The sequence below is a fragment of the Callithrix jacchus genome, chromosome 1, assembly GCF_049354715.1.
Source record: "Callithrix jacchus isolate 240 chromosome 1, calJac240_pri, whole genome shotgun sequence".
Classification (NCBI taxonomy): domain Eukaryota; kingdom Metazoa; phylum Chordata; class Mammalia; order Primates; family Cebidae; genus Callithrix; species Callithrix jacchus.
Window position 1 is genome coordinate 189,160,322 of NC_133502.1, and position 22,130 is coordinate 189,182,451.

General features: G+C 55.1%; 2 protein-coding genes and 1 non-coding gene across 6 annotated transcripts in view; 2 read left to right on the forward strand and 1 right to left on the reverse strand.

Annotated features, from left to right (window-relative positions):
- CYB5R3 (cytochrome b5 reductase 3) overlaps nt 1-16,269 on the forward strand; it is a 31,476-nt gene extending 15,207 nt beyond the window's left edge. For all 3 annotated transcript variants that reach the window (XM_002743813.6, XM_078334035.1, XM_035265802.3), the window contains exons 3-9: nt 3,571-3,643; nt 4,033-4,139; nt 6,627-6,756; nt 7,201-7,284; nt 7,439-7,524; nt 10,707-10,806; nt 15,140-16,269. In XM_002743813.6, the coding sequence (XP_002743859.1) occupies nt 3,571-3,643; nt 4,033-4,139; nt 6,627-6,756; nt 7,201-7,284; nt 7,439-7,524; nt 10,707-10,806; nt 15,140-15,312 (753 nt within the window). In that variant the 3' untranslated portion in view covers nt 15,313-16,269. The remainder of the gene's footprint in view (nt 1-3,570; nt 3,644-4,032; nt 4,140-6,626; nt 6,757-7,200; nt 7,285-7,438; nt 7,525-10,706; nt 10,807-15,139) is intronic.
- Nucleotides 16,270-19,869: 3,600 nt separating this feature from the next.
- Nucleotides 19,870-20,019, reverse strand: LOC118147916 (U12 minor spliceosomal RNA). Its single transcript, XR_004734617.1, has one exon. It is a non-coding gene; the product is annotated as a U12 minor spliceosomal RNA (small nuclear RNA).
- Nucleotides 20,020-20,318: 299 nt separating this feature from the next.
- Nucleotides 20,319-22,130, forward strand: part of POLDIP3 (DNA polymerase delta interacting protein 3) — a 29,949-nt gene continuing 28,137 nt past the window's right edge. For both annotated transcript variants that reach the window (XM_002743816.7, XM_078334016.1), the window contains exon 1: nt 20,319-20,474. In XM_002743816.7, coding sequence (XP_002743862.2) covers nt 20,416-20,474 — 59 coding nt within the window. In that variant the 5' untranslated portion in view covers nt 20,319-20,415. The remainder of the gene's footprint in view (nt 20,475-22,130) is intronic.

The window sequence follows — 22,130 nt, forward strand, 5'->3', positions numbered from 1 at the left end:
TTTCGCTCTTGTTATCCAGGCTGGAGTGCAATGGCGCCATCTTGGCTCACCACAACCTCCGCCTCCTGGGTTCAGGCAATTCTCCTGCTTCAGCCTCCTGAGTAGCTGGGATTACAGGCATGCACCATCATGCCAGCTAATTTTTGTATTTTTAGTAGAGACGGGGTTTCACCTTGTTGACCAGGATGGTCTCGATCTCTTGACTTCATGATCCACCCGCCTCGGCCTCCCAAAGTACTGGGATTACAGGCGTGAGCCACCGCGCCCGGCCTTGAACCTTATTTTTTGTTGTTGTTTATTCATTTATTCATCTTCATCTCTATAAGAGATGGCATCTCACTATGTTGCCCAGGCTGGTCTCGAACTGCTGAGCTCAAGCAATCCTCCCACTTTGGCCTCCCAAAGTGCTGGGATTACAGGCGTGAGCCACCGCACCCGGCTGCATGACTCTTTTTTTTCAAATCTCGCATTGTGATTTAATACCATCCTCTCCCTCTTTGCCTTGCTGCTCAGTAAAGGCTGCTTCCCTCTGTTACTTGCCTCTTCAGAGCGCCTCCCTTGCTCTAATTCTGGCCACCCTTAGCAGGCAAAGGAGGGGTGTGGCAGGGAAAACTGAGTCACAGCAGAGAGAGTCATCTGTCATAGCCCCAGTCTCCACCCCAGGTGTTGCCTGATGTGTCTGACTCGGGCGTCACAGGAATCCCAGGCCGCCGTGGCACGGAGCTGGCTGCTTCCTGTAACTGTTGGGGCAAGTGTCTGTAATTGTCCCGGGAATTCACAGAGAAGTTGACAACCAGAGAGAAGAAAAAAAGTGCAAAATAAAAAGTAAATTACTGGCCAGGCATGGTGGCTCACTCCTGTAATCCCAGCACTTTGGGTGGGCAAAGCGGGTAGATCACCTGAGGTCAAGAGTTTGAGACCAGCCTGGCCAACATGGTGAAACCCCGTCTCTACTAAAAATATGAAAATTAGCCTGGCATGGTGGCAGGTGCCTGTAATCCCAGCTACTTGGGAGGCTGAGGCAGAAGAATTGCTTGAACTTAGCAGGCACAGGTTGCAGTGAGTCAAGATCTCGCCATTGCACTCCAACCTGGGCGACAGAGCGAGACTCAGTCTCAAAAAAAAAAAAAATCAGGTTATCAAAAAAAGAAACTGAGTGTGTGCACACCCACCCCTCCACACATTACTGTGTATGAACATAATACCTAGATGGGGTCTGGCAGGCTCAGGCTGAGCTATGACCTGGGCTCTCTGCACAGGGCTCTGGGATGTGGCAGCGGGGCAGGGGTGGAGGTCGTACTTCACAGAGTTTTTGTTGTGAGCACATATAAATCACACATTACTTCTGGAATTAAGAAACAACAAAGCCGGGCGCGGTGGCTCACGCCTATAATCCCAGCACTTTGGGAGGCAGAGGCGGGTGGATCACGAGGTCAAGAAATTGAGACCATCCTGGTCAACATGGTGAAACGCTGTTTCTACTAAAAATACAAAAATTAGCTGGGCACAGTGGTGCGCACTTGTAGTCCCAGCTACTCAGGAGGCTGAGGCAGGAGAATTGCTTGAAGCCAGGAGGCGGAGGTGGCAGTGAGCCGAGATCATGCCATTGCACTCCAGTCTGGGTAACAACAGTGAAACTCTGTCTCAAAAAAAAAAAAAAGAAAAAAGAAACAATAGTAGGGCCGGGCGTAGAGGCTCACACCTGTAATCCCAGCACTTTGGGAGGCCAAGGCGGGTGACCTCACTTGAGGTCGAGAGTTCAAGACCAGCCTGACCAACATGGAGAAACCCCATCTCTACTAAAAATACAAAATTAGCCTGGCGTGGTAGTACATGCCTGTAATCTCAGCTACTTGGGAGGCTGAGGCAGGAAAATCAATTGAACCCTGGCTATTTTTGGTATTTTTGTAGAGATGAGATTTCATCATCTTGGCCAGGCTGGTCTTGAACGCCTGACCTCGTGATCCACCTGCCTTGACCTCCCAAAGTGCTGGGATTACAGGCGTGAGCCACGGCACCCAGCCAATAACCTGATTTTTAGCCAGCCAGACAACATGCATCCTTTTAGTATTTCATCCTGGGGATGTTATACAAGGGCCCCTCCAGGCCCCTTTGATTGAGCGTGTGGCAGATGTCCTAGGATTGCAGCTTTGTCCCATGTTGTGTCCGTAGTGGCTTTGCGGGGCCTGCAGTGGGCTGCGCTGGGTGCCCTGTGCTGCATCCCCCAGCTGCCCTGCTGGAGGCTGGTCGGCACCATTGTTTCCATCTCTTGTCCTCACTTCTGTTCTTCCTCCGAATATTTTCTGGCATGTGGGTGTCTGACCTTGGCCATTAGGACCAATTGCTACTCCTGGAATCCACTTCCAGGAGGCATTGGGGCTCTGTTTGCCCCTAGTGCAGAGGCTTCCTATGGAGTCAGCTTTGAGGCCTGGGCTGCTGCGCGGAGGTTGGCGGGCCGCCTGCCTGACTGATCCTGAGTGGCATCTGCACCGTCTTTCCTGTGATTTGCCTCTGCTCTCACACTCAAGGACAGGTCTTTCCTTGAGGTGGCTGCTCTGTGCTGGAACACTGCTGAGGTCAGGGAGTTTGTTCTCATACTGAGCCAGGATGGGCATCTGTGATGTTCTGCCCCCTTGGAGAGGTCTGTTGTCCCCCTCTAAGTGCTGACACTGTCTGTGTGTGGACTTTGCCACATTTGGATGTAAGACACACTCAGTAGTGCCCACCTTTTGTGTGGCTCCTCCACTCTCCCTCTCCTGGGTGTGCGAGTACCAGAGACCCCACAGGGAGTGCACCCTCAGGGCGCTGGACTTGGTTCCAGCTCTCACTGGAACTCGTTATGTGATTGTCCCTGGCCTCAGTGTAAGACCCACTTAGTAAGACCTCACAGGCTTTAGTCTCAGCTCCATCCCTGGCCCGGCCTGGCTGTTAGCTAGCCCCTCGCTCCCCGTTTCCTCTGCCACTGTCCCAGCCACTGACCATGCCCCGATGCTCACCCTGTGCAGAGTGGAAGCCTGGCTTTGGGCTCTTGGAGCTCCTGGGCAGGGAAGGCTTGCACTTCCTGCCCTGAAAAGCCACCTCAGTCCTGGCTGCCCCATTTTCCAAGGGGCTCTCAGTTGCAATGGCCTCTGTAGCCCCTCTCTTGGGGTATAGACCTGCACATGTGCAGCCTTGTCTAGCTCTGCTCCAGTCTGCGCATCTAGCCGCCGAGTGTGTCCTGCTATTTCAGGCCACTGCTTGAGCTAATGGCAGAGGTGGATTCCTCTCTCCCTGTCCTGGAAGTTTTTTGGGCTGTCTGGTGTCCTCCCTTGGGGAGCCTGGGTTCATTCCCTACTCTGGCCACCTTGCATGTGGCCCCTCTGGGCCAGCAGGACAGACATACCCGGCATGCACCTGACCTCAGCACCTCACATGCAATGTGCGGGTGTGTGCATGGCACACGGCATCAGTGTCACTTCTTACAAGCACTGGGAAAGGGTGGGGACCCTGGGAAGGAGTGGGATGGGGGCTCTGAGGCCTGGGAGCCCCTCTGCCCTGAGGGCTGTCCCGCAGCTTTGGGCCTCTCTACAGATCATCAGCCATGACACCCGGCGCTTCCGCTTCGCCCTCCCGTCGCCCCAGCACATCCTGGGCCTCCCTGTCGGTGAGTCCTGCCCCTGCCGGGCCCACACGGAGCTGATAGGTAGCTGGGGCACTAGATCAGAGAGAGGGGAGCTTTATATGTCCACCAGGGAGAGAAGGGAAGGCTTCAGGCGGAGGTGACAGCTGCCCTGGGCCTTTGAGGGTGAGTCTATCAAATGAGAATGGGAAGGCCCAGGGTCCCTGGCAGGGGCACAGCAAGAGTGAAGGTATGGAGGCCGGAAGCTGGGATGTGAGGGGAGTCCCCGGGAGGGGTGGTGGGAGGGGCCGTGGGAGCTGAGGCCAGGCCAGGCTTTGAATGCCGGGCATGGTGCAGGGCAGTGGGTTGACAAGACCCAGGGGTCACCTGCAGGGATGATCTCTGACATGGAGAGACCCCGTCCTGTCCTGCAGGCCAGCACATCTACCTCTCGGCTCGAATTGACGGAAACTTGGTCATCCGGCCCTACACACCTGTCTCCAGCGACGATGACAAGGGCTTCGTGGACCTGGTCATAAAGGTGAAGCCTCTGGGTCATGACTGTGGAGGGGTGGGTGGGTGGCCATGGCAACAGCTCACATCCCACTTGGACCCCCTGGACAGGGAAGGCCCCTGCTCCTGCCCTGCGCAGCCCAGCCTCAGTCATGGCCGCCCACTTCCCCAGGGGCTTGCAGGTATGGTGGCTTCTGAGCCCTCTCAGGCCCCCGTCCCCCAACAGCCTGGTCTCTAAAGGCCCAGTGCTCCCTATGCTGGTTTCTGAGTCAATAGCAAGTCATGGTTTACCAACAAAAGCCATGGCCTTGGCAGAGATCAGGGCCAGGGCTCAGGCCAAGCGCCTTTAAACAAGGACAGGTGCCTGCAGCAGAGGTGCTAGGAAGGAAGGCTGGTGGTGCAGACGCTCCTGCTGCGAGGTGTGATGGCACAGCCCCACCCCGGCACTCAGGCTAGGAGATCCCTGGCTCCCGAGTGTGGGGTGAGGAGCCACTCCACCATGGTCAGCGGCTGGGCCTCCGTGACATGCAGGCCCTGTTCTTAATTGTTTCCTTGAGAAATGTGCCCCAGGCCTGCTAGGGCAGCATGTGAGGGGCTCATGGGATGTTGTCTTGGAGCTGGGGTGCTGGGCTTGCTGGGGTCCATCTCCGGGTTGAGGTGGAGGTTCACAGGAGAAGATGTAGCCATTAGGAGCCGCAGCCCAGAGCCTAAAACACAAGCTGAGTGGAAGTCAGAGGCAGCCTGGCGGCCCCAGTGGGAATGTTTTTTATGCGAATTAGAAATACAAGATTTCAGCTGGGCTCAGTGGCTCACACCTGTAATTCCAGAACTTTGGGAGGCCAAGGCAGGCAGATCATCTGAGGTCAGGAGTTCAAGACCAGCCTGGCCACCGTGGTGAAACCCCATCTCTACTAAAAATATTAAAAAATTAGCTGGCTGTGGTGTCACACAGCTATAATCCCAGCTACTTGGGAGGCTGAGGTAGGAGAATTGCTTGAACCTGGGAGGCAGAGGTTGCACTGAACCAAGATTACACCACTACACTCCAGCCTGGGCAATAGAACAGGACTCGATCAAATAAAGAAAAAAAAATACAAGCTTCCTACAGAACAGCAGATGAGAAGCAGCCTAGACCAGTGGCTGTGGGGCTCCACAGCCTCCCTAGCCCAGCACCCTCAGGTACCCCTAGAGCTCCCTTGCTGGGCCACAGCTGAGGCCATGAGTCTCGCCAGGTCTGGGGGCAGGCACTGGATCTCGAGGAGGGGAGGGGCACTGGGTCTGCCTGGCCTGGGCTCCTTCCTTGCTGGGGCGTCCAGGCCTGGCCTCAGGAGCCTGTCTGACTGGAGAACACTGAGCACATGGTCATGGGGAAGCCGGTGCTCCCTGCAGGGGACAGGTAGCTCTGACTGAGCTTCCAGGGCCACCAGGGAGATGGGTGGGTTGGCTGGTGAGAGTGGTTCCCTAGCAGGTGACAGTGACGGTGAGATCTGGGGCTGAGCAGGTGAAGGAGGAAGAAAAGGAGCTTGAGGTGCAAAGACCCTGAGGTCAGCAGCAGGCTCGAAGATTGACGTGGTTGGAGGGTGGGGGCAAGGGGTGGGAGAGGTTAGTGGGGCCACACAGGGCCTTGGAGGCCCCAGTAAGGTTTGGAGCTTTGTCTAGAAGCACAGAGGTGGTGATGAGGGCTCACACATCTGTTCACATTGAAGTCTCTCCAGCCAGATGTGAAGAAGCTATTGGGAGGATTCAAGTTGGGGGTGAAAAACTCACAGTTGACCAGGCCCCTGCTAGCTTGGAGACCGTGCTGGCTCTCTTGGTCCTTGGTAAAGGTCAGAGTCCTGGCCTGGCACCCTGGGCCCAGAACAGTGGGCTCTGCCTGCATCTCCCTGGCCCTCCTCTTCCCTCTGCCTCCATGCCCCGTAGCCACCCTCTGTGCTGAGGCCACAACAGGCTTGTTCCCCTGAGGCCCTGTACACACACTGTTCCTCCCCCAGCTGCCTTTCCCTTCTGCATCCATCAGACTCCCTGGCCAGGGCAAGCCGCTCCTCCTCTGTCTCCCCATCTCTTTGTGCGTGGGTCGGATTGAGGCACTTCTCTTTTCTAAGACAGTAATCCCAGAGAGTGCAGGGCAGGAGGTAGTTCCAAAGTGAACAAGGTTTTTACGACAGCACTAAACAGAAGGGACCCAATGGCCTCCAGGAGGAGTGTGGCTGAGTGGGCCTCCCAGAGCCTTGACTTTGCTGACGGGTGTCATTGTCTCCCACTGGGAGGGGCCCCAGAGATGGTGAAATGTGAGTGCATCCAGCCGTGCGGTTGGAGCCTTGCTTTCCCCGGGGATGTCAGGTGGAGGCTGCCTCCTGGAAGGATGGGTGCAGGACAGGTACGATTTGACAGCTGGGTGGATGGGGCCACACAGGAGAAGGCCCCGTGTGAGCCTGAGAAGAGCCTCGGAAGAGGCACTTCCTCTGCTGTGGGCAAGCCCGGGAGCCAGACTGAGGGCTGTGGGGGTGTCTTGCAGGTTTACTTCAAGGACACTCATCCCAAGTTTCCCGCCGGAGGGAAGATGTCTCAGTACCTGGAAAGCATGCAGATTGGAGACACCATCGAGTTCCGGGGCCCCAACGGGCTGCTGGTCTACCAGGGCAAAGGTGATCCGGGTCGGAATCCCCTGATTACAGAGCAGGCTCAGAGAACTGGAGAGCTTGGGGGTGCTGGGTGCAGGCCCCTGGCTCTGTGTAGAAGGGTGACTCTCGTTGGGCCAGCTGTCCCTCTCTGAGACCTGAGTCTCCCTGGCTGTAGAGGGGATAAGTTGTCAGCACAGGGGTTTTGGATGGGTGGCTCCTGGGGGCCACAGCTCACCCGTTGCCAGGCTGTTTGGTTTTCTCAGCATCTGAAACAAGCAAGCAAGGGGACGGAGCTGGCCCTGGGTCCCCAGCCTCTCTGCTGCCCCTGCACCATCCTGACAGCTGGAGTAGAATGGCAGCCACCTCCATCCACCTCCGTCCTCAAAGTGTGGGGACAGGTTCTGCAGCCTCTCCAGCCCCCACGCATGGCACGCCTGACAGTTGGCCTCACCCCTTCTTTCTCCCCAGGGAAGTTCGCCATCCGACCTGACAAAAAATCCAACCCCGTCATCAAGACGGTGAAGTCTGTGGGCATGATCGCGGGAGGGACAGGTACGTGGAACACCCCACTGAGGCGCCCGGTGACAGATGTTAGGGGTGGGGTCGGGAGTGGTCCTGGCCCCTTTCCCCCTCGTATACCTGAGCAGGGCGGTGCCTGTGAGCAGGCCTCGCTCAGCACGTGGGGGTCTGGCCGGCTGTCTTGCAGGCATCACCCCGATGCTGCAGGTGATCCGGGCCATCATGAAGGACCCTGACGACCATACTGTATGCCACCTGCTCTTTGCCAACCAGGTCAGTGGGCATCCCCCGATATGCAAACTCAGCTTTCCCTGAGGGGACTCGGCCCGTCAGGTGCTGTTGAGGCATCTGCATGGCTCTGCTGAGATTCTGGGAATGACCAGAGTGGGAGGAGGGGTCTCAACGTTCTTGGTAGCACATGGGGGGCAGGTCTTGTAATGCAGAGCCTGTGTCCGGCTGAGGGGGCTGCCTTGCAGGGAGCTCCCTGAACACCCCCTCCCTGGCGGCTTGCTCTCCAACTCAGAACTTCCTTCACCGTGAACACCGTTTGGAACCCACCGGTGGAGTGGGAAGAACACTGGCCTGGGCTTGGGCCAGTGTGAGTCTGGAGATGGAGGGGCCCATCTTACAAATGACCAGATGTTTGCACGAAGTCCCTGAGCTACAGGGTGTCAGGGCAAGATTTGAATGTTGGTCTCTCTGGCTCCTGATCCATATCCTTGTCTTCAAGCCCACTGCCTGCCTGCCCTGGCCTACTGTGTGGCCTTGGACCAGCCGCTTTCCCTCTCTGGGCTTCACACCCTCATCTGTGGAATGAGCTGATGAAATAGGGTTGTTGCAAGGTCTTTCCAGGGTCAGTGTTTTGAGACTGATGACGTGGATTTCAGGGAGAAGAAGATACTTGCCTGAGGGCCTTGGATGTTCGTCCTTGGCCCACCCCGCCCTGCAGCTACAGAAAACAGCCCCAAGGCAAACCGAGATGGCCCTGCTAGGCCCAGGGGAGAAAGAGCCCGAAATTGCAAGCTGGCTGGTGTGGAGGGAGGGAGGGCAGCAGAGGCTTGGTGGTGCTGGGTCAGAGTCTGTGGAGGCCATCAGACCGTCTGTCACCTATACTGGCCGTCTTAAGGGCGGTGTGGTCACCTCATTTTGTACCTCGGCACACAGCCTCTGAGAGGGGCTTGACTGCGCATGTCTCATAGGAAGTGCTGAAACCAGGGCGTATTTTTATTTTTTTTAAAACTGTATTTTAGAAAACATTTTGTTTTACATTTTTGCCAACCTTAGAGGTCTGGCTTCACAGGACCGCTAGATTCCTGTCTGCTTCTGCACCCCAACTATGTAAGGCTGCAAGTCACACAGCCTCTCCTGAGAGCAGGAGTGAAAAGTACCAACAGTGTATCAGAATTATATGAAAACCGTTTGGCCCCTGGGATTCTCTGTAGGGTCCCGGCCCCAGGGGTCCCCACGTGACACTCTGAGAACTGGGTCAGTAGGGTCCTTGCCCCTCCTTTCCTCTCCTTCCTTCCTCCGTGACCTCAGTACTTTGTGTTGAGCTGGGAACCCCTAAAGTCCCATCCCTCTGTTCATCTGTCACATGGGTCTCAGCGATAGCCACCTCACAGGACGGTGGTGAGGATTGAAGCGTGAGATGCACTTTGGCTCAGTAGGAAGACTTAACTTTTTTTTTTTTAATTTTTATTTATTTATTTTTTAAGATGGGGTTTCACCATGTTGGTCAGGCTGGTCTTGAACTCTCGACCTCAGGTGATCTGCCCGCCTTGGCCTCCAAAGTGCTTGGATTACAGGCGTGAGCCCCTACGCCCGGCCAACTTTTTTTTTAAATTGAGACTGAGTTTCACTCTTGTTGCCCAGGCTGGAGTGCAATGGCGTGATCTCAGCTCACTACAGCCTCCACCTCCCAGATTCAAGCGATTCTTCTGCCTCAACTTCTTGAGTAGCTGAGAGTACAGATGTGCGCCACCATGCCCAGCTAATTTTTTATATGTTTAGTACGGATGGGGTTTCATAATGTTGGCCAGGCTGGTCTCAAACTCCTGACCTCCAGTGATCTGCCTGCCTCAGCCTCCCAAAGTGCTGGGATTACAGGCATGAGCCACTGCGCCCTGCCTAGAAAGAAAATTACACATAGTTAACAGAAAAAGGACAAAAGTTGGACCCCAAAATCCTGACACTTATTCTTTCTGAAGAGTTTCAGGTACTTTTTCTTTCATACTTTCTGCATTTTTTTTGTCCTTGAGCTTGTCTAGCCCAAAGCCTGTCCCTGTCCCTGTCCTTACCCCATTAGAGTAGGAAGGGCCCTCAGCCTCCTATCCTCAGAAGCTGGTTCAACACCCTGCCTTTCCTGAGACATGTCGAAGCTCATGCCTCACAGCCCATCTCCTGGAGAGGAGCAAGGAGGAGCTGCTTGCATTTCCCCACCCTTGCGATTCCCATATTCAGGTGCCTCAGGCCACAGAGAGAGTGGGTGCTGTTCCCCAGCCCTGAGAACAGAGAAGTCATGCCTCCTAGGGAGCATCCACCCTGCCCTCGCCCAGCCTGGGGAGCGTCCACCCTGCCCTCGCCCAGCCTGGGGAGCGTCCACCCTGCCCTCGCCCAGCCTGGGAGCTTAGTAGCAATTTATTAGTGGGCAGCCCCTTCTGGGTGGCAGTGCTCTTTGGCCCCCGGTTTCTGTGAGTCTCATGAGGTCAGTGACACTGCACACCGGCCTGAGGAGCCCCATCTGTCCCTGTGTGACTTGTAAACACCTGGCAACAGCCAATGATCAGAAGGGGAACAGGTGTGGGAGCTGAGTCAGGTAGGGGATTCAGGAGGAGATCCCTGAGAGCCCTTGGGGGGGTCCAGGATGACGTTGGACTGAGTTCTGTAGGGCTCTGTGACAGCTGGGTGGGGGTGCGGGAGTCTCAGGCCAGCCAGGGGGATGGGTGTCCAGGAGGGCCAGGTGGGGTGGGGAGTGGTGTCTGTACTTCCTGGTTTCTGGAGGTACAACCTGAGTGAGTTCCCAGAAGGCAAAAAGATGTGCTGGAGGGCGGAGGGTGGCACACCCAGAGCTTTTCACAGGCCTTTGCTTATTATCTGTTAGAACCCCGGCTGACTGCCTGGACTTCCCGGCGCCCTTCCCGTCTCTTCGTTTGCTTGTGCCCGGCTCTGCCGACTTTAGTTTTCCATTTTTCCCGCTCTCAGGACATGCACGTTTCCCCACATCAGAAGCAGTTCACACACTGAGTTTGTAGCGAATGCCTTCGTCCCTTCGTCAGCAGCTGTGAGAGGCTCCGTAGGCTAGAGCAGGAGAGAGGGGTGGTGGATGAGCTCTGGCTGAGGACCCTCCTGTAAGCTCCACGGGCATGTGGCTGTGGTGGGCGCAATGAACAGGCTCATCTCTGTGGAGTAGTCTCTGCCACCCATCCCTCCTGACCGCCTGGCCCTGTCCCCTGCAGACCGAGAAGGATATCCTGCTGCGGCCTGAGCTAGAGGAACTCAGGAACGAACATTCTGCGCGCTTCAAGCTCTGGTACACGCTGGACAGAGCCCCTGAAGGTGAGCAAGGGAGGCCCCGCGCTGGGTGGGTGTAGGTGCTGACCTACAGCTCATCTGTGCCCAGCCCTTTGCGGCCTTGAGCCTTTGCACGATCTGTGGCACTCACTGTGGCCCTGTGGGAGGGAGGTGGTGTGGCCCTTTCTCAAAGATGAGGAACAAGGGTTCACTGACGCCACACAGCTGAAACCACCACAGCCCGGCGGGGAACCTGGGTCCTTGCCTCCAGAGGTGGAGTCCTTTCCCAGGCGCGTTGCACTGTCTGGCTGGGCGGAGAAGGCCGGGGTCCTCTCCCTGGGCTGGGCAGGGAAGGCTGTGGTCCTCTCCCTGGGCTGGGCGGGGAAGGCCGTGGGTGGGGAAGACCGGGTCCTCTCCCTGGGCTAGGCGGGGAAGGCCGTGGGTGGGGAAGACCGGGTCCTCTCCCTGGGCTAGGCAGGGAAGGCCGTGGGTGGGGAAGACCGGGTCCTCTCCCTGGGCTAGGCGGGGAAGGCTGGGGTCCTCTTCCTGGGCTGGGCGGGGAAGGCCGTGGGCGAGGAAGGCTGGGGTCCTCTTCCTGGGCTGGGTTCACTTCTCGGCAAGTCGGGGCAGCAGTGGCGGCTGCTGCTTCCACTTCCCAGCCTGCACTCTCTCCAGCGCTGTGGGATGCACCAAGGCCATCTTCTCTCCCATTGGCAGTCCTGGGGAGTGGGCTGGGCCGATATTGGGGTCACCCTTGTTCCATCTGGCCAGTGGCTGAGCTGCTTGCCAAGGGAGTTGTGGGGGAGCCAAGACTGCGCAGGAGGCAGTGAGAGAGGGCCACCACTTGCAGTGACGTTGCCCTCTGGGAGTTAAAGTGCCCTTCCCTTTTTGGCTTCAGATAAAGATGTAGGTATAAGGAATATCACAACTTCTTCTTTGCTCTAAGGAAAGCAAAGCTCAGGCTTCTGAGGGATCATTCAGGTGATGGTTGGCTTCAGAGCTGAGAGCCTATAGGGAGAGGTGGGGACTGTGGTAAATCGGAGCGCTTCTGCCAGGTCCAGAGGACACAGCCCCGTCCACCATGGGCAGTCCTGCTGGGGAGGTGCACAGCCCTATGTGGCCAGGGCTTCTGCTTTTCAAGAGAAGCTGTGGACCTGTGCCTGCATTTTCTGGGAAATTTCTAAGTGTTAGAAATTTCGGTCCCTGCTTTGCCTCCAGCACCTCCTGCAGCCCAGCTGTTCCCCCAGGACTCATCCACAGCAGGGGGCACATACCCTCTGCTGATGAGGGAGCTCTGCCCACACCACTCTCCGCTCTTCCCTTTCACATGGGCTCCTTGGCTGGTCACCTGGGTCCATCCCTGAAGGAGGAGCCGCCCTCCTCAAATGACCAGCTTGGATCCCAGGCCCTCAGGCTGAGAGCCAGGCCTGGGGAGGGGGTGGATGCGTGGGTTGTCACAGTGTCCAGCCTCCAGCAGGACCCGCAGTCCTCGGTTAGCCCATCCCGTGCAGGGCGGCCCCTCCACCCGGTGTGCTCACGAAGTCAACCTGGCTGCACAGCTGACATTCCGGTGGGGGAGGCTGAGGACTAATGGGAAGCACATTTCTTAGTAAATTACCACGTGTGTATAGTGCTGAGGTTCGTGTAATGCAGGAGGCTGAGCAAAGCCAGGCAGCAGGTGGAGCGGAGGTCAGCCAGGGCACTGGTTCTGGGAGTCCAGCTGCCATTTCTCTTCTAGTAAAGAAAGGAGCATTTATCCTGTACCCATGTGTCCATCTAAAGGGAGGAAATGACAGGCAGCTTCGCTCCCTTCTGAGTGCAGTTTCTAATATCGTGGGCAAGGCCAGCTCCTGCAAGGCAGGGTTTAGCCTGCTCCCTATCCAGGATGAGAGTGATCCCAATCGTGGGTGCCTGCAGGAGCCCCTGCCCTGTCGTCACAGCAAGGCCTGGTCCTGCAGGGAGGGGCCGATGCTGACCCCTGGTGGCAACACACAGCAGCACCACCGCCTAGGGACAGTTACCTGCCAGTGAGAGGAATAGTTGGGTGGTCTCCTAGCATTTATTTATTGCCACCATGACCCACAATTCAAGGTTAGTTGAGGTACTGCTGTATTGTAAGATGTATGCTGAAATTCCAGAGGTTGAGAAAGTGGTGATAGGCCAGTCTGGCTGTACCATAGCTAAGCGGAGGATGAGGAGAGCAGTGAGGACTCCAGACGGGTTCAGTGACTGTTTTCCCCACAGAGCCACTTTCAGGACAGGTATAGAAAAAAATGCACTAAGAGGCTGGACACTGTGGCTCACGCCTGTAATCCCAGCACTTTGGGAGGCTGAGGTGGGCAGATCACCTGAGGTTGGGAGTTCGAGACCAGCCTGACCAACACAGAGAAACCTCATCTCTATTAAAAATACAAAATTATTTAATTAATTGCTTTAATTTTCCATGGCTTAAAATAAAAAAATTAAATTAAATTAAGAAAAATACAAAATTAGCCAGACATGGTGGTGCATGCCTGTAATCCCAGCTACTTGGGAGGCTGAGGCAGGAGAATCGTTTGAACCCAGGAGGCGGAGGTTGCGGTGACCCAAGAATGTGTCATTACACTCCAGCCTGGGCAACAAGAGTGCGGCTCTGTTTAAAAAAAAAAAAAAAAAAAAGAAAGAAAGGAAAAACACACTGAGCCAGGCACAGTGGCATGCACCTGTAGTCCCAGCTACTAGAAGCTGAGGCAGGAGGATCACGTGCGCCCAGGAGCTCTAGGATGGAGTGCATTGTGATTGCACCTGTGAATAGCCACTGCATGTCAGCCGGGGCAACGCAGCCAATTCCCATCTCTTAAAAAAAAACACTGAAAAGAAATCCTTGTGAAATTGAAAGATGTCTTATATACCTGCACATTTTACACACTAGCAAATAATTTATTCCCATTCAGTTTTTTTTTTTTTTGAGACGGAGTTTCGCTATTGTTACCCAGGCTGGAGTGCAATGGCATGATCTCGGCTCACCACAACCTCCGCCTCCTGGGTTCAAGCAATTCTCCCGCCTCAGCCTCCTGAGTAGCTGGGACTACAGGCACGTGCCACCGTGCCCAGCTAATTTTTGTATTTTTAGTAGAGATGGGGTTTCACCATGTTGACCAGGATGATCTTGATTTCTTGACCTCGTGATCCACCCACCTCGGCCTCCCAAAGTACTGGGATTATAGGCATGAGCAACCGCGCCCGGCCCCCATTTAGTTTTTACCAAGTACTTTCAGATCCACTTTAGATCCATTGTCCAGCTGTAAAAATACTTTCCATGCTTTGCCTTGTTCCAGAAGGATTTTAGGAGGCTTACAAAGACTCGTCCGGTGAGTCAGAGTGGCACAAATGGAAAGTGGGAGTGAAAGGAAAACAAGGGCAAGGCCATAAAATGAAGGAATCAGGAATGAGGTTTGTACAGAAACATGGACTGTCATGCACGCTTGCTGTGAATGGGCCATGCATATCACTCCAAGCTTCCCAGCAGCCAAGGTGAAAAGGGAAATGTAGTCAGTTACTTAGCTCTGGTGTCCATGAGATAAAGAGGACCCCATTGCTCAGCATGGTTTACTCTTTCTGGTTCCAGGGCAAGCTGGGACTGCTTTGGCCCCTCCCCCTCAGGACCTCCATAGCATGGGCTGTGATGCTGTAAACTTTGGCGGTCTAGGCAAGGTGTCTGTGTCACCTCCTGGCATGGGGCTTCAGCAGCTTTTCTGTTGGTGTTGAGGGCTGTGGGGTGGCTGTTTCTGGTTGCTAAGGATAGAGACCAGCCATATTGTCGTGGGTGCTCAGGGCTAGAGGAGGCAGGACACACAGCTGTGGGTGAGACTCGGCTCTTCATGGGCCAACGTCCTTGTGGGGGTCACAGTGGGCTCATGGAGGTGGGGGCAGTTAGAAAGTGTTACCCTGACCAGCCTGGGGCAGAGCACCAGCCTGGGGACCCCGGATCCTGGAATGTGCATCTCAGTCATGTCCCTGCCTTGTTGTGTGACCTTGAGCAACTCAACTCTGGGTCTTCTGGGCCTCAGTTACCACATCCATAAAATGGGATTCATAACCCCTGCCGTGTCTACCCACTTGGTTGTTCCAAGGGCCACATCAGAGGCCAAATGGAAGCAAAAGGCTTTGTAAAGTCCAGTGAGGGCAACTGTGACAGGCTGGCATCCTGGTTTCAGGCTGCAGGGCCTGAGGCCACAGGCTTGAGTCAGGGTTGGGGGCAGGGGATCCTGGTGAGGGTTTGCTAGGATCAGCCTCTCCTTTTTTCAGCGTCTGGGGAATTCACAGCCTAGGGCTGCTCGGTCAGCAGGTTGGTGGTGACTCAGCCACACGTCAGCTCACCTGGTCTCTCACCCCACAGCCTGGGACTACAGCCAGGGCTTCGTGAACGAAGAGATGATCCGGGACCACCTTCCACCCCCGGAGGAGGAGCCACTGGTGCTGATGTGCGGCCCCCCACCCATGATCCAGTACGCCTGCCTGCCCAACCTGGACCGTGTGGGCCACCCCAAGGAGCGCTGCTTCGCCTTCTGAGGGTCGGAGACAGTCACACGGCTACCTGCCCTGCGCGCCGCGCGCCCCACACCCCGTCCACACTCACCCTGTCACCTCCCCACATCGCACACTGGGGCTCCGGGTTCAGCCTGGCCTGCCCGTGTCCTGGTGCGTCACCCGGCTCAGCAGGCTTCCTGGGGTCCCTTTGGGAGCAGGGCTCTTTTCCAGGTGGGCCACAGCTGAGCCTTCAGGATGGGTTCTGCCTGGCACTTACTGGTTCTTACCAGAGACGCCCTGCCCCATCCCTGTCCTAATGACCCCTTGTCCACCCCCCACACACACTACAAGGCTGAGGGCTACCAGCAGCTCCCTTGGCCCACCCTTCCCGGCCTTGGTCCACAGTCAGGATGTCAGCAGATGCGGACGGGCTGTCCACAGCTGCAGGTGCCAGGGCCCACCCCAGCCTCACCTGCTGCCACTACTCCCGCCTCAGGGCCCGTCGCAGGCCTCAGCACCTGACACTGCGTGAGACAGCGACACCAGAAAGCCCTCTTGGGGGCGCTGCTCCCCACCCCGGTCTCTGGCCAGCCAGGAGCTTGGCTCTCCTCTGGCTAGAGTAGGAAGAGGGGGCTGGCCACGGAACCTCGGCATTTCCTTCCAACTCATCCAAACACAGAGGCAGCTTTGGGAGCCCAGAGCTGTGGGCTGGGCAGCCCACTGCACCACCTGGTTGTTTTGGGGTCCTGGGCTGGGGCCACCATCCCCGGCGGCAGGACTCCCATAACTACATGTATTTATTCCTCTGTCCTACACCGTCCCCTCCTGCCCTCACCCCCAGCAAGGGGGGATCCTGAGCAGTGCCTCTCGTCTGAGGGACATATTGGTGACCTCGACATTGCCTTTAGACTATAGTTGTGTTAGCCTCTTGCGTATCGGCTTTTCCAGTCATTTATGAGCAGAAAAAAAAAAAATTAAGTAAAACTTTGCTAACATTAACCCTTCTGTAGCTCCTCAAGGGTCTGTGACCTGCATCACAAGGGGTGGGGGGACAAGAAAGGGCTGGAAAGACCCAGCATTTCTTTTTTCTTTTTCTTTTTGAGACAGAGACTCCCTCTGTCACCCAGGCTGGAGTGCAGTGGTGCGATCTCAGCTCACTGCAACCTTTGCCTCCCAGGTTCAAGTGATTCTCCTGCCTCAGCCTCCTGAGTAGCTGGGATTATAGGCACACACCACCACAGCCAGCTAAATTTTTTTTTTTTTTTTTTTTTAGATGGAGTTTCGCTCTAGTTACCCAGGCTGGAGTGCAATGGCGCGATCTCGGCTCACTGCAACCTCCGCCTCCTGGGTTCATGCAGTTCTCCTGCCTCAGCCTCCCAAGTAGCTGGGATTACAGGCACGCGCCACCATGTCCAGCTAATTTTTGTATTTTTTAGTAGAGACGGGGTTTCACCATGTTGACCAGGATGGTCTCAATCTCTTGCGCCTGGCCAAATTTTTTTTTTTTTTTTTTGAGACAGAGTTTCGCTGCTGTTATCCAGGCTGGAGTGCAATGGCGCAATCTCGGCTCACCGCAACCTCCACCTCCTGGGTTCAGGCAATTCTCCTGCCTCAGCCTCCCGAGTAGCTGGGATTACAGGCGTGGGCCATTATGCCCAGCTAATTTTTTGTATTTTTATTAGAGACGGGGTTTCACCATGTTGACCTGGATGGTCTCGATCTGTTGACTTTGTGATCCACCCGCCTCGGCCTCCCAAAGTGCTGGGATTACAGGCTTGAGCCACCGTGCCCGGCCTCAAATTTTTGTTTTTTAATTGACAGAGTCTTGCTCTGTCGTCCAGGCTGGAGTGCAGTGGTGTGACTCAGCTCACTGCAGCCACCACCTCCCAGGTTCAAGCGATTCTCCTGCCTTGGCCTCCTGAGTAGCTGGGATTACAGGTGCATGCCACCACACCCAGCTAATTTTTGTTTTTTGTTTTTTTTTTAGTAGAGATGGGATTTCACCATGTTGGTCAGGCTGGTCTCAAACTCCTGACCTTGTGATTTGCCCGCTTTGGCCTCCCAAAGTGCTGGGATAACAGGCGTGAGCCACCATGCCTGGCCAACTTTTTTGTATTTTTAGTAGAGACAGGGTTTTGCCATGTTAGCCAGGCTGGTCTCAAACTTCTGACATCAAGTGATACACCTACCTTGGCCTCCCAAAGTGCTGGGATTACAGGTGTGAACCACTGTGCCCGGCTTGGCATTTATTTTTGATGTATGTTAGTGGTAGAAAATTTGGAAAGTACAGAGAAGTATGCACAGGAAAAAAAATTCCCAGCACCCAGAGGCAAACCAGCTGAAACCAGGCAACCCCAGTCCACCACAAGGCTGCTGCCTCCCATCAGTGTCAGATGAGGCTAAAAGAAAGGATACCATCTGCACGTGGTGAATTACAGAGGTGATGAGGCACGCTGGCATAGGGCTATTCTTAAAATGGGGCAGCAGGTGGCCGGGCGCAGTGGCTCAAGCCTGTAATCCCAGCACTTTGGGAGGCCGAGGTGGGTGGATCACGAGGTCAACAGATCGAGACCATCCTGGTCAACATGGTGAAACCCCGTCTCTACTAAAAATTACAAAAAACTAGCTGGGCACGGTGCCGCGTGCCTGTAATCCCAGCTACTCAGGAGGCTGAGGCAGGAGAATTGCCTGAACCCAGGGGGCGGAGGTTGCGGTGAGCCGAGATTGCGCCATTGCACTCCAGCCTGGGTAACAAGAGCGAAACTCCGTCTCAAAAAAAAAAAAAAAAAAAAAAAATGGGGCAGCAGGGCCGGCCGCGGTGGCTCATGCCTGTAATCCCAGCACTTTGGGAAGCTGAAGTGGGTGGATTATCTGAGGTCCGAAGTTTGAGACCGCCCTGACCAACATGGAGAAGCCCTATCCCTACTAAAAATACAAAATTAGACAGGCATGGTAGCGCATGCCTGTAATCCCGGTTATGCAGGAACCCAAGAGGTGGAGATTGTGGTGAGCCGAGATAGCGCCAATGCACTCCAGCCTGGGCAACAAAAGCGAAACTCCGTCTCAAAAAAGGGTCGGGGGAGCAGGAAAGCCCCAGAGAGTTGGATTTGTGCTGGGACAAGAAGAGAGGGAGCTGGCCCTGCCAGAGTGGGTGGGTGTTCAATTGATGGAAATGGCAGGTGTGAAGGCCCTGCTGTGGGAACCAGCTTGTGGAATAAACTTTCAGAAACAGATCAAAGAAGACGGTGGCTGGAGGGGGCAGTGGAGATGAGGCTGGAGAGGGAGGCAGGGCTAGGCTGGTGCTCCGGAGACTTACTCGGTGACCCCCAGGAGCACAGCAAGGCCAGAGTGGCTGGAAGGGAGTGGGGAAGAAGAGGGAAAGGGACAGGTTCACAGGAAGGAGGGCCCGAGACCAACCCCGGGGGCTGGGAGAGCCCTGTCTCCTCTCACCTCTCACCTGTTCTGTCTCTGGCCCCTTCACTCCCTACTGGGGCAGTAAAAGGAATCTCAGACCCAAAATGGCCTTCTCCACACTGGCTGGGGACTGTGCTAGCAGTGGACACGTGTTAGGTCTCGTCCTCATTTCTGTCCTTGTCTGAGGCTGGAAGTCTCAGGATTTGAACACATTCCTGCCTGAGCCCACAAGAGGCTGCCTCCAGGACCTGGGAAAAGTGATGAGCTGGACCTGATGCCTACCCGCTCCAGGTCCGTTTCCCTTTCAGAAAATGGGAGAGGGCTCTAGGGCAACCATTCTCCACTCACACACGACACCTTTGTGTATTTATTTATTTATTTGAGACAGAGTCTTGCTCTGTCTCCAGGATGGAGTGTAGTGGCACGACCTCAGCCCACTGCAACCTCCGCATCCTGAGTTCAAGCAATCCTGTCTTAGTCTCCGGAATAGCTGGGACCACAGGCATGCGCCACCACGCCCAGCTAACGATCTCTTGACCTCTGATCTACCCGCCTTGGCTTCCCAAAGTGCTGGAATTACAGGTGTGAGCCACCACGCCCGGTCTGTTTATTTATTTATTAATGAGATGGAGTATTGTGCTGTCTCCCAAGCTGGAGTGCAGTGACGCAATCTCCACTCACTGCAACCTCCATCTCCCAGGTTCAAGCGATTCTCTTGCCTCAGTCTCTGGAATAGGTGGGATTACCAAGCCGGCGCCACCACATCCAGGTTTTTTTTTTTTTTTTGTATTTTTCATAGAGATGGGGATATCACTGTGTTGGCCATGCTGGTCAAACTCCTGACCTCAGGTAATCCACCCGCCTCGGCCTGAACAGTTCTCGGTCTGAGAAAAAGAGAGTCAGTTTTAGCTGGCAAAAAAGGTTATCACAAACACACGCTGGGTCACGAACTGAGCTGCTATGTGAGGCTTGACAAACATGTTTCATCAACCAGAAGCACATACAAGTGGTTACCCGGAGAAGTTTCAGAAAACTGGGTATGGGTAAAAGGCTGCATATATGGAAATAGCCAGTTTCCTGAGTCATAACGTTAACATCATGAGTAACTTTAGACTGGCTCACACGCATTTGGGGGAAACAATGGTTAAGCGTCGCGCTCGATCTATTTTTTCGGCATAATAGGGTCGGGCAGATCGCGACTCCCAGGCATCCCGCAAAGTAGGCGGGTCACCTCAGGGACGACCTTTACCCGTTCAAAAATTCGTCTCACATTAGCAGTGAGGATTCGGGCGTCACCCCGAATCGTTATTTTCCTTACTCATAAGTTTAAGGCATAAAACTATATGGCGCTCATTTCCAAAGTAATAAGCCGTATTCTCATTAGGCGTACGATGAGTATCGTAGTTGACTGTTAAAGTGCATGATCCGGTTCCTTTGACGTTTATCTTACTTGTTGATGAATCTATTTTGTGGCTTTTCATTTAATCACTTTGTCGAGGAGAAAAATAATTCATAATGTGCCGATTCTCCGTATGCAGATAAGCAGCCAGCACCGCGAAGGCTCACGGGGGTGGCGTCCCCGCCCCTTCCGGTTCTTGGCTGCTTCGAGCTGGCTGTCGCGAGAGTTGGTCGGCGGACGCCGGAAGTAGTTCGTCGCTCCGTAGCGGCCGAAGGGGCGGGCTTGCGGGCTGGGGGCTTCTCGGCTGCTTTCGGCTTGCTCGGCGGCGCAAGATGGCGGACATCTCCCTGGATGAACTCATCAGGAAGCGCGGGGCTGCGGCGAAAGGACGGTGAGAGGCCTTTTTTTCCTTCGGGGTTTAGGGTCCGCGACCTAGTGGAGCTCGAGGCGGGGGAGGGAGCGGCCCGGACGCGACGCGGAGGACCGGGTGCGCCCGCCCCCAACCGCAGCCGCGCTCCTCATTGGCCGGGCCGCCGCCGTCGCCACCGCGGCCCAGTCGACCGCCCGCCCACTGGCCGAGGCGCAGTCCCTCCGGCGGGCTGGGTAGGCTGACGGGACCGCGGCGGGGTCGGATGCCAGGCTCGTGGGGCTGAGGGGCTGCCCCCTGGGGCTCTCGCGTTTCGGGGTCCGGGGGTCTCGGCGGCGTAGCCCCCTCGCCTGTCTGGACTGGCATTTGGTCCCCGCTCGGTGATCTCGGCGCTGCCTGGTCTCCACCCATTTTAGAGTTGAGACAACCGAAGTTTAGCAAGTGACTTGCTCTGACCGCCGCTGCTGAGGCGCGAACCCAAATCCTGCGCCCGTTTCCTGACTCCACGCGGCCTCTGTTAACACTCGCCTCCCTTTGTTCCTCGTTTTGAGTTTTCTAAGCCCGTTCATATACACGATGGATCATTTAACCTTTTACTGTCGTGTTACCTGCTAGCTATTCACGTTACCCACTTTTACTGATGGGAAACTTGAGGCTGGGAGAGGTAGCGCGACTTGCCCTAAGCCACGGAGAACTGAGCGGCGTGGCTGAGTGCTTTATAATTGCTGGCTGAGTTGGCCTCGTTGGAGGGCTAGAAAAACAGGTGGGCTGGACTGGAGATTGGCCATTTCCTTAGAGAGGAGAAAGTGCTTGAGCTACGTGAGGAGCCACGTAGGTGGTTTGCGTTCGTGTCTCCCAAACTTCCTCGAGACCCTGAAATGTTATTAGTCTTGCCTTTGTTTGCCGAGTTCACCTGATTGAAAAAGTGAGAACTTGCCCAGTAGTTTCCCAGCACGCATTACATAAGTTTAAATGTCTTTGGAAACAGCCAGGCTGTTGATATGTTAGATATTGTTTTCTCAGACATTCGTTCTCTTAGCAGATGTTTATTTTTATTTCATTTTGTTTTTTTGAGACAGAGTCTTGCTCTGTCGCCCAGTCTGGAACTGCAGTGGTGCGATCTCGGCTCACTGCAACCTATGCCTCCCAGGTTCCAGCGATTCTCCTGCCTCAGCCCCCCGAGTAGCTGGGAGTACAGGTGCACACCACCACGCCCAGCAAATTTTTGTATTTTTAGTAGAGAGGGGGTTTCACCGTGTTGGCCAGGCTGGTCTCAAACTCCTGACCTCAAGTGATATGCCCGCTGCGGCCTCCCAAAGCGCTGGGGTTACAGGCAGGAGCCACCGTGCCTGGCCAGAAGGTATGTTTAAAGTTTGTGCTATGTAGCAAGTGTTCAGCAAAGGTTGGTAATAATCTTGGACTTTCCCTTAAAGGAATAGAAGCACAAAATACCCTTAGAGCACAACAGGAAACCACTGGGGCTTTAGAGTCAGACTGCTGAGGCCCCAATCCCTACTTCTCCCACTTTCCATGTGACCTTCTGCAAGTTACTTAACCATTCCTTGCCTCTTTCCTTATCTATAAAACATAGGTAATACTTCCTTTATTAGGTTATTGTCAGGACTAAGTGAATTCGTATACCTAAAGTGCATGGAAAAACTCCTGCCCAGGGCACTAAGT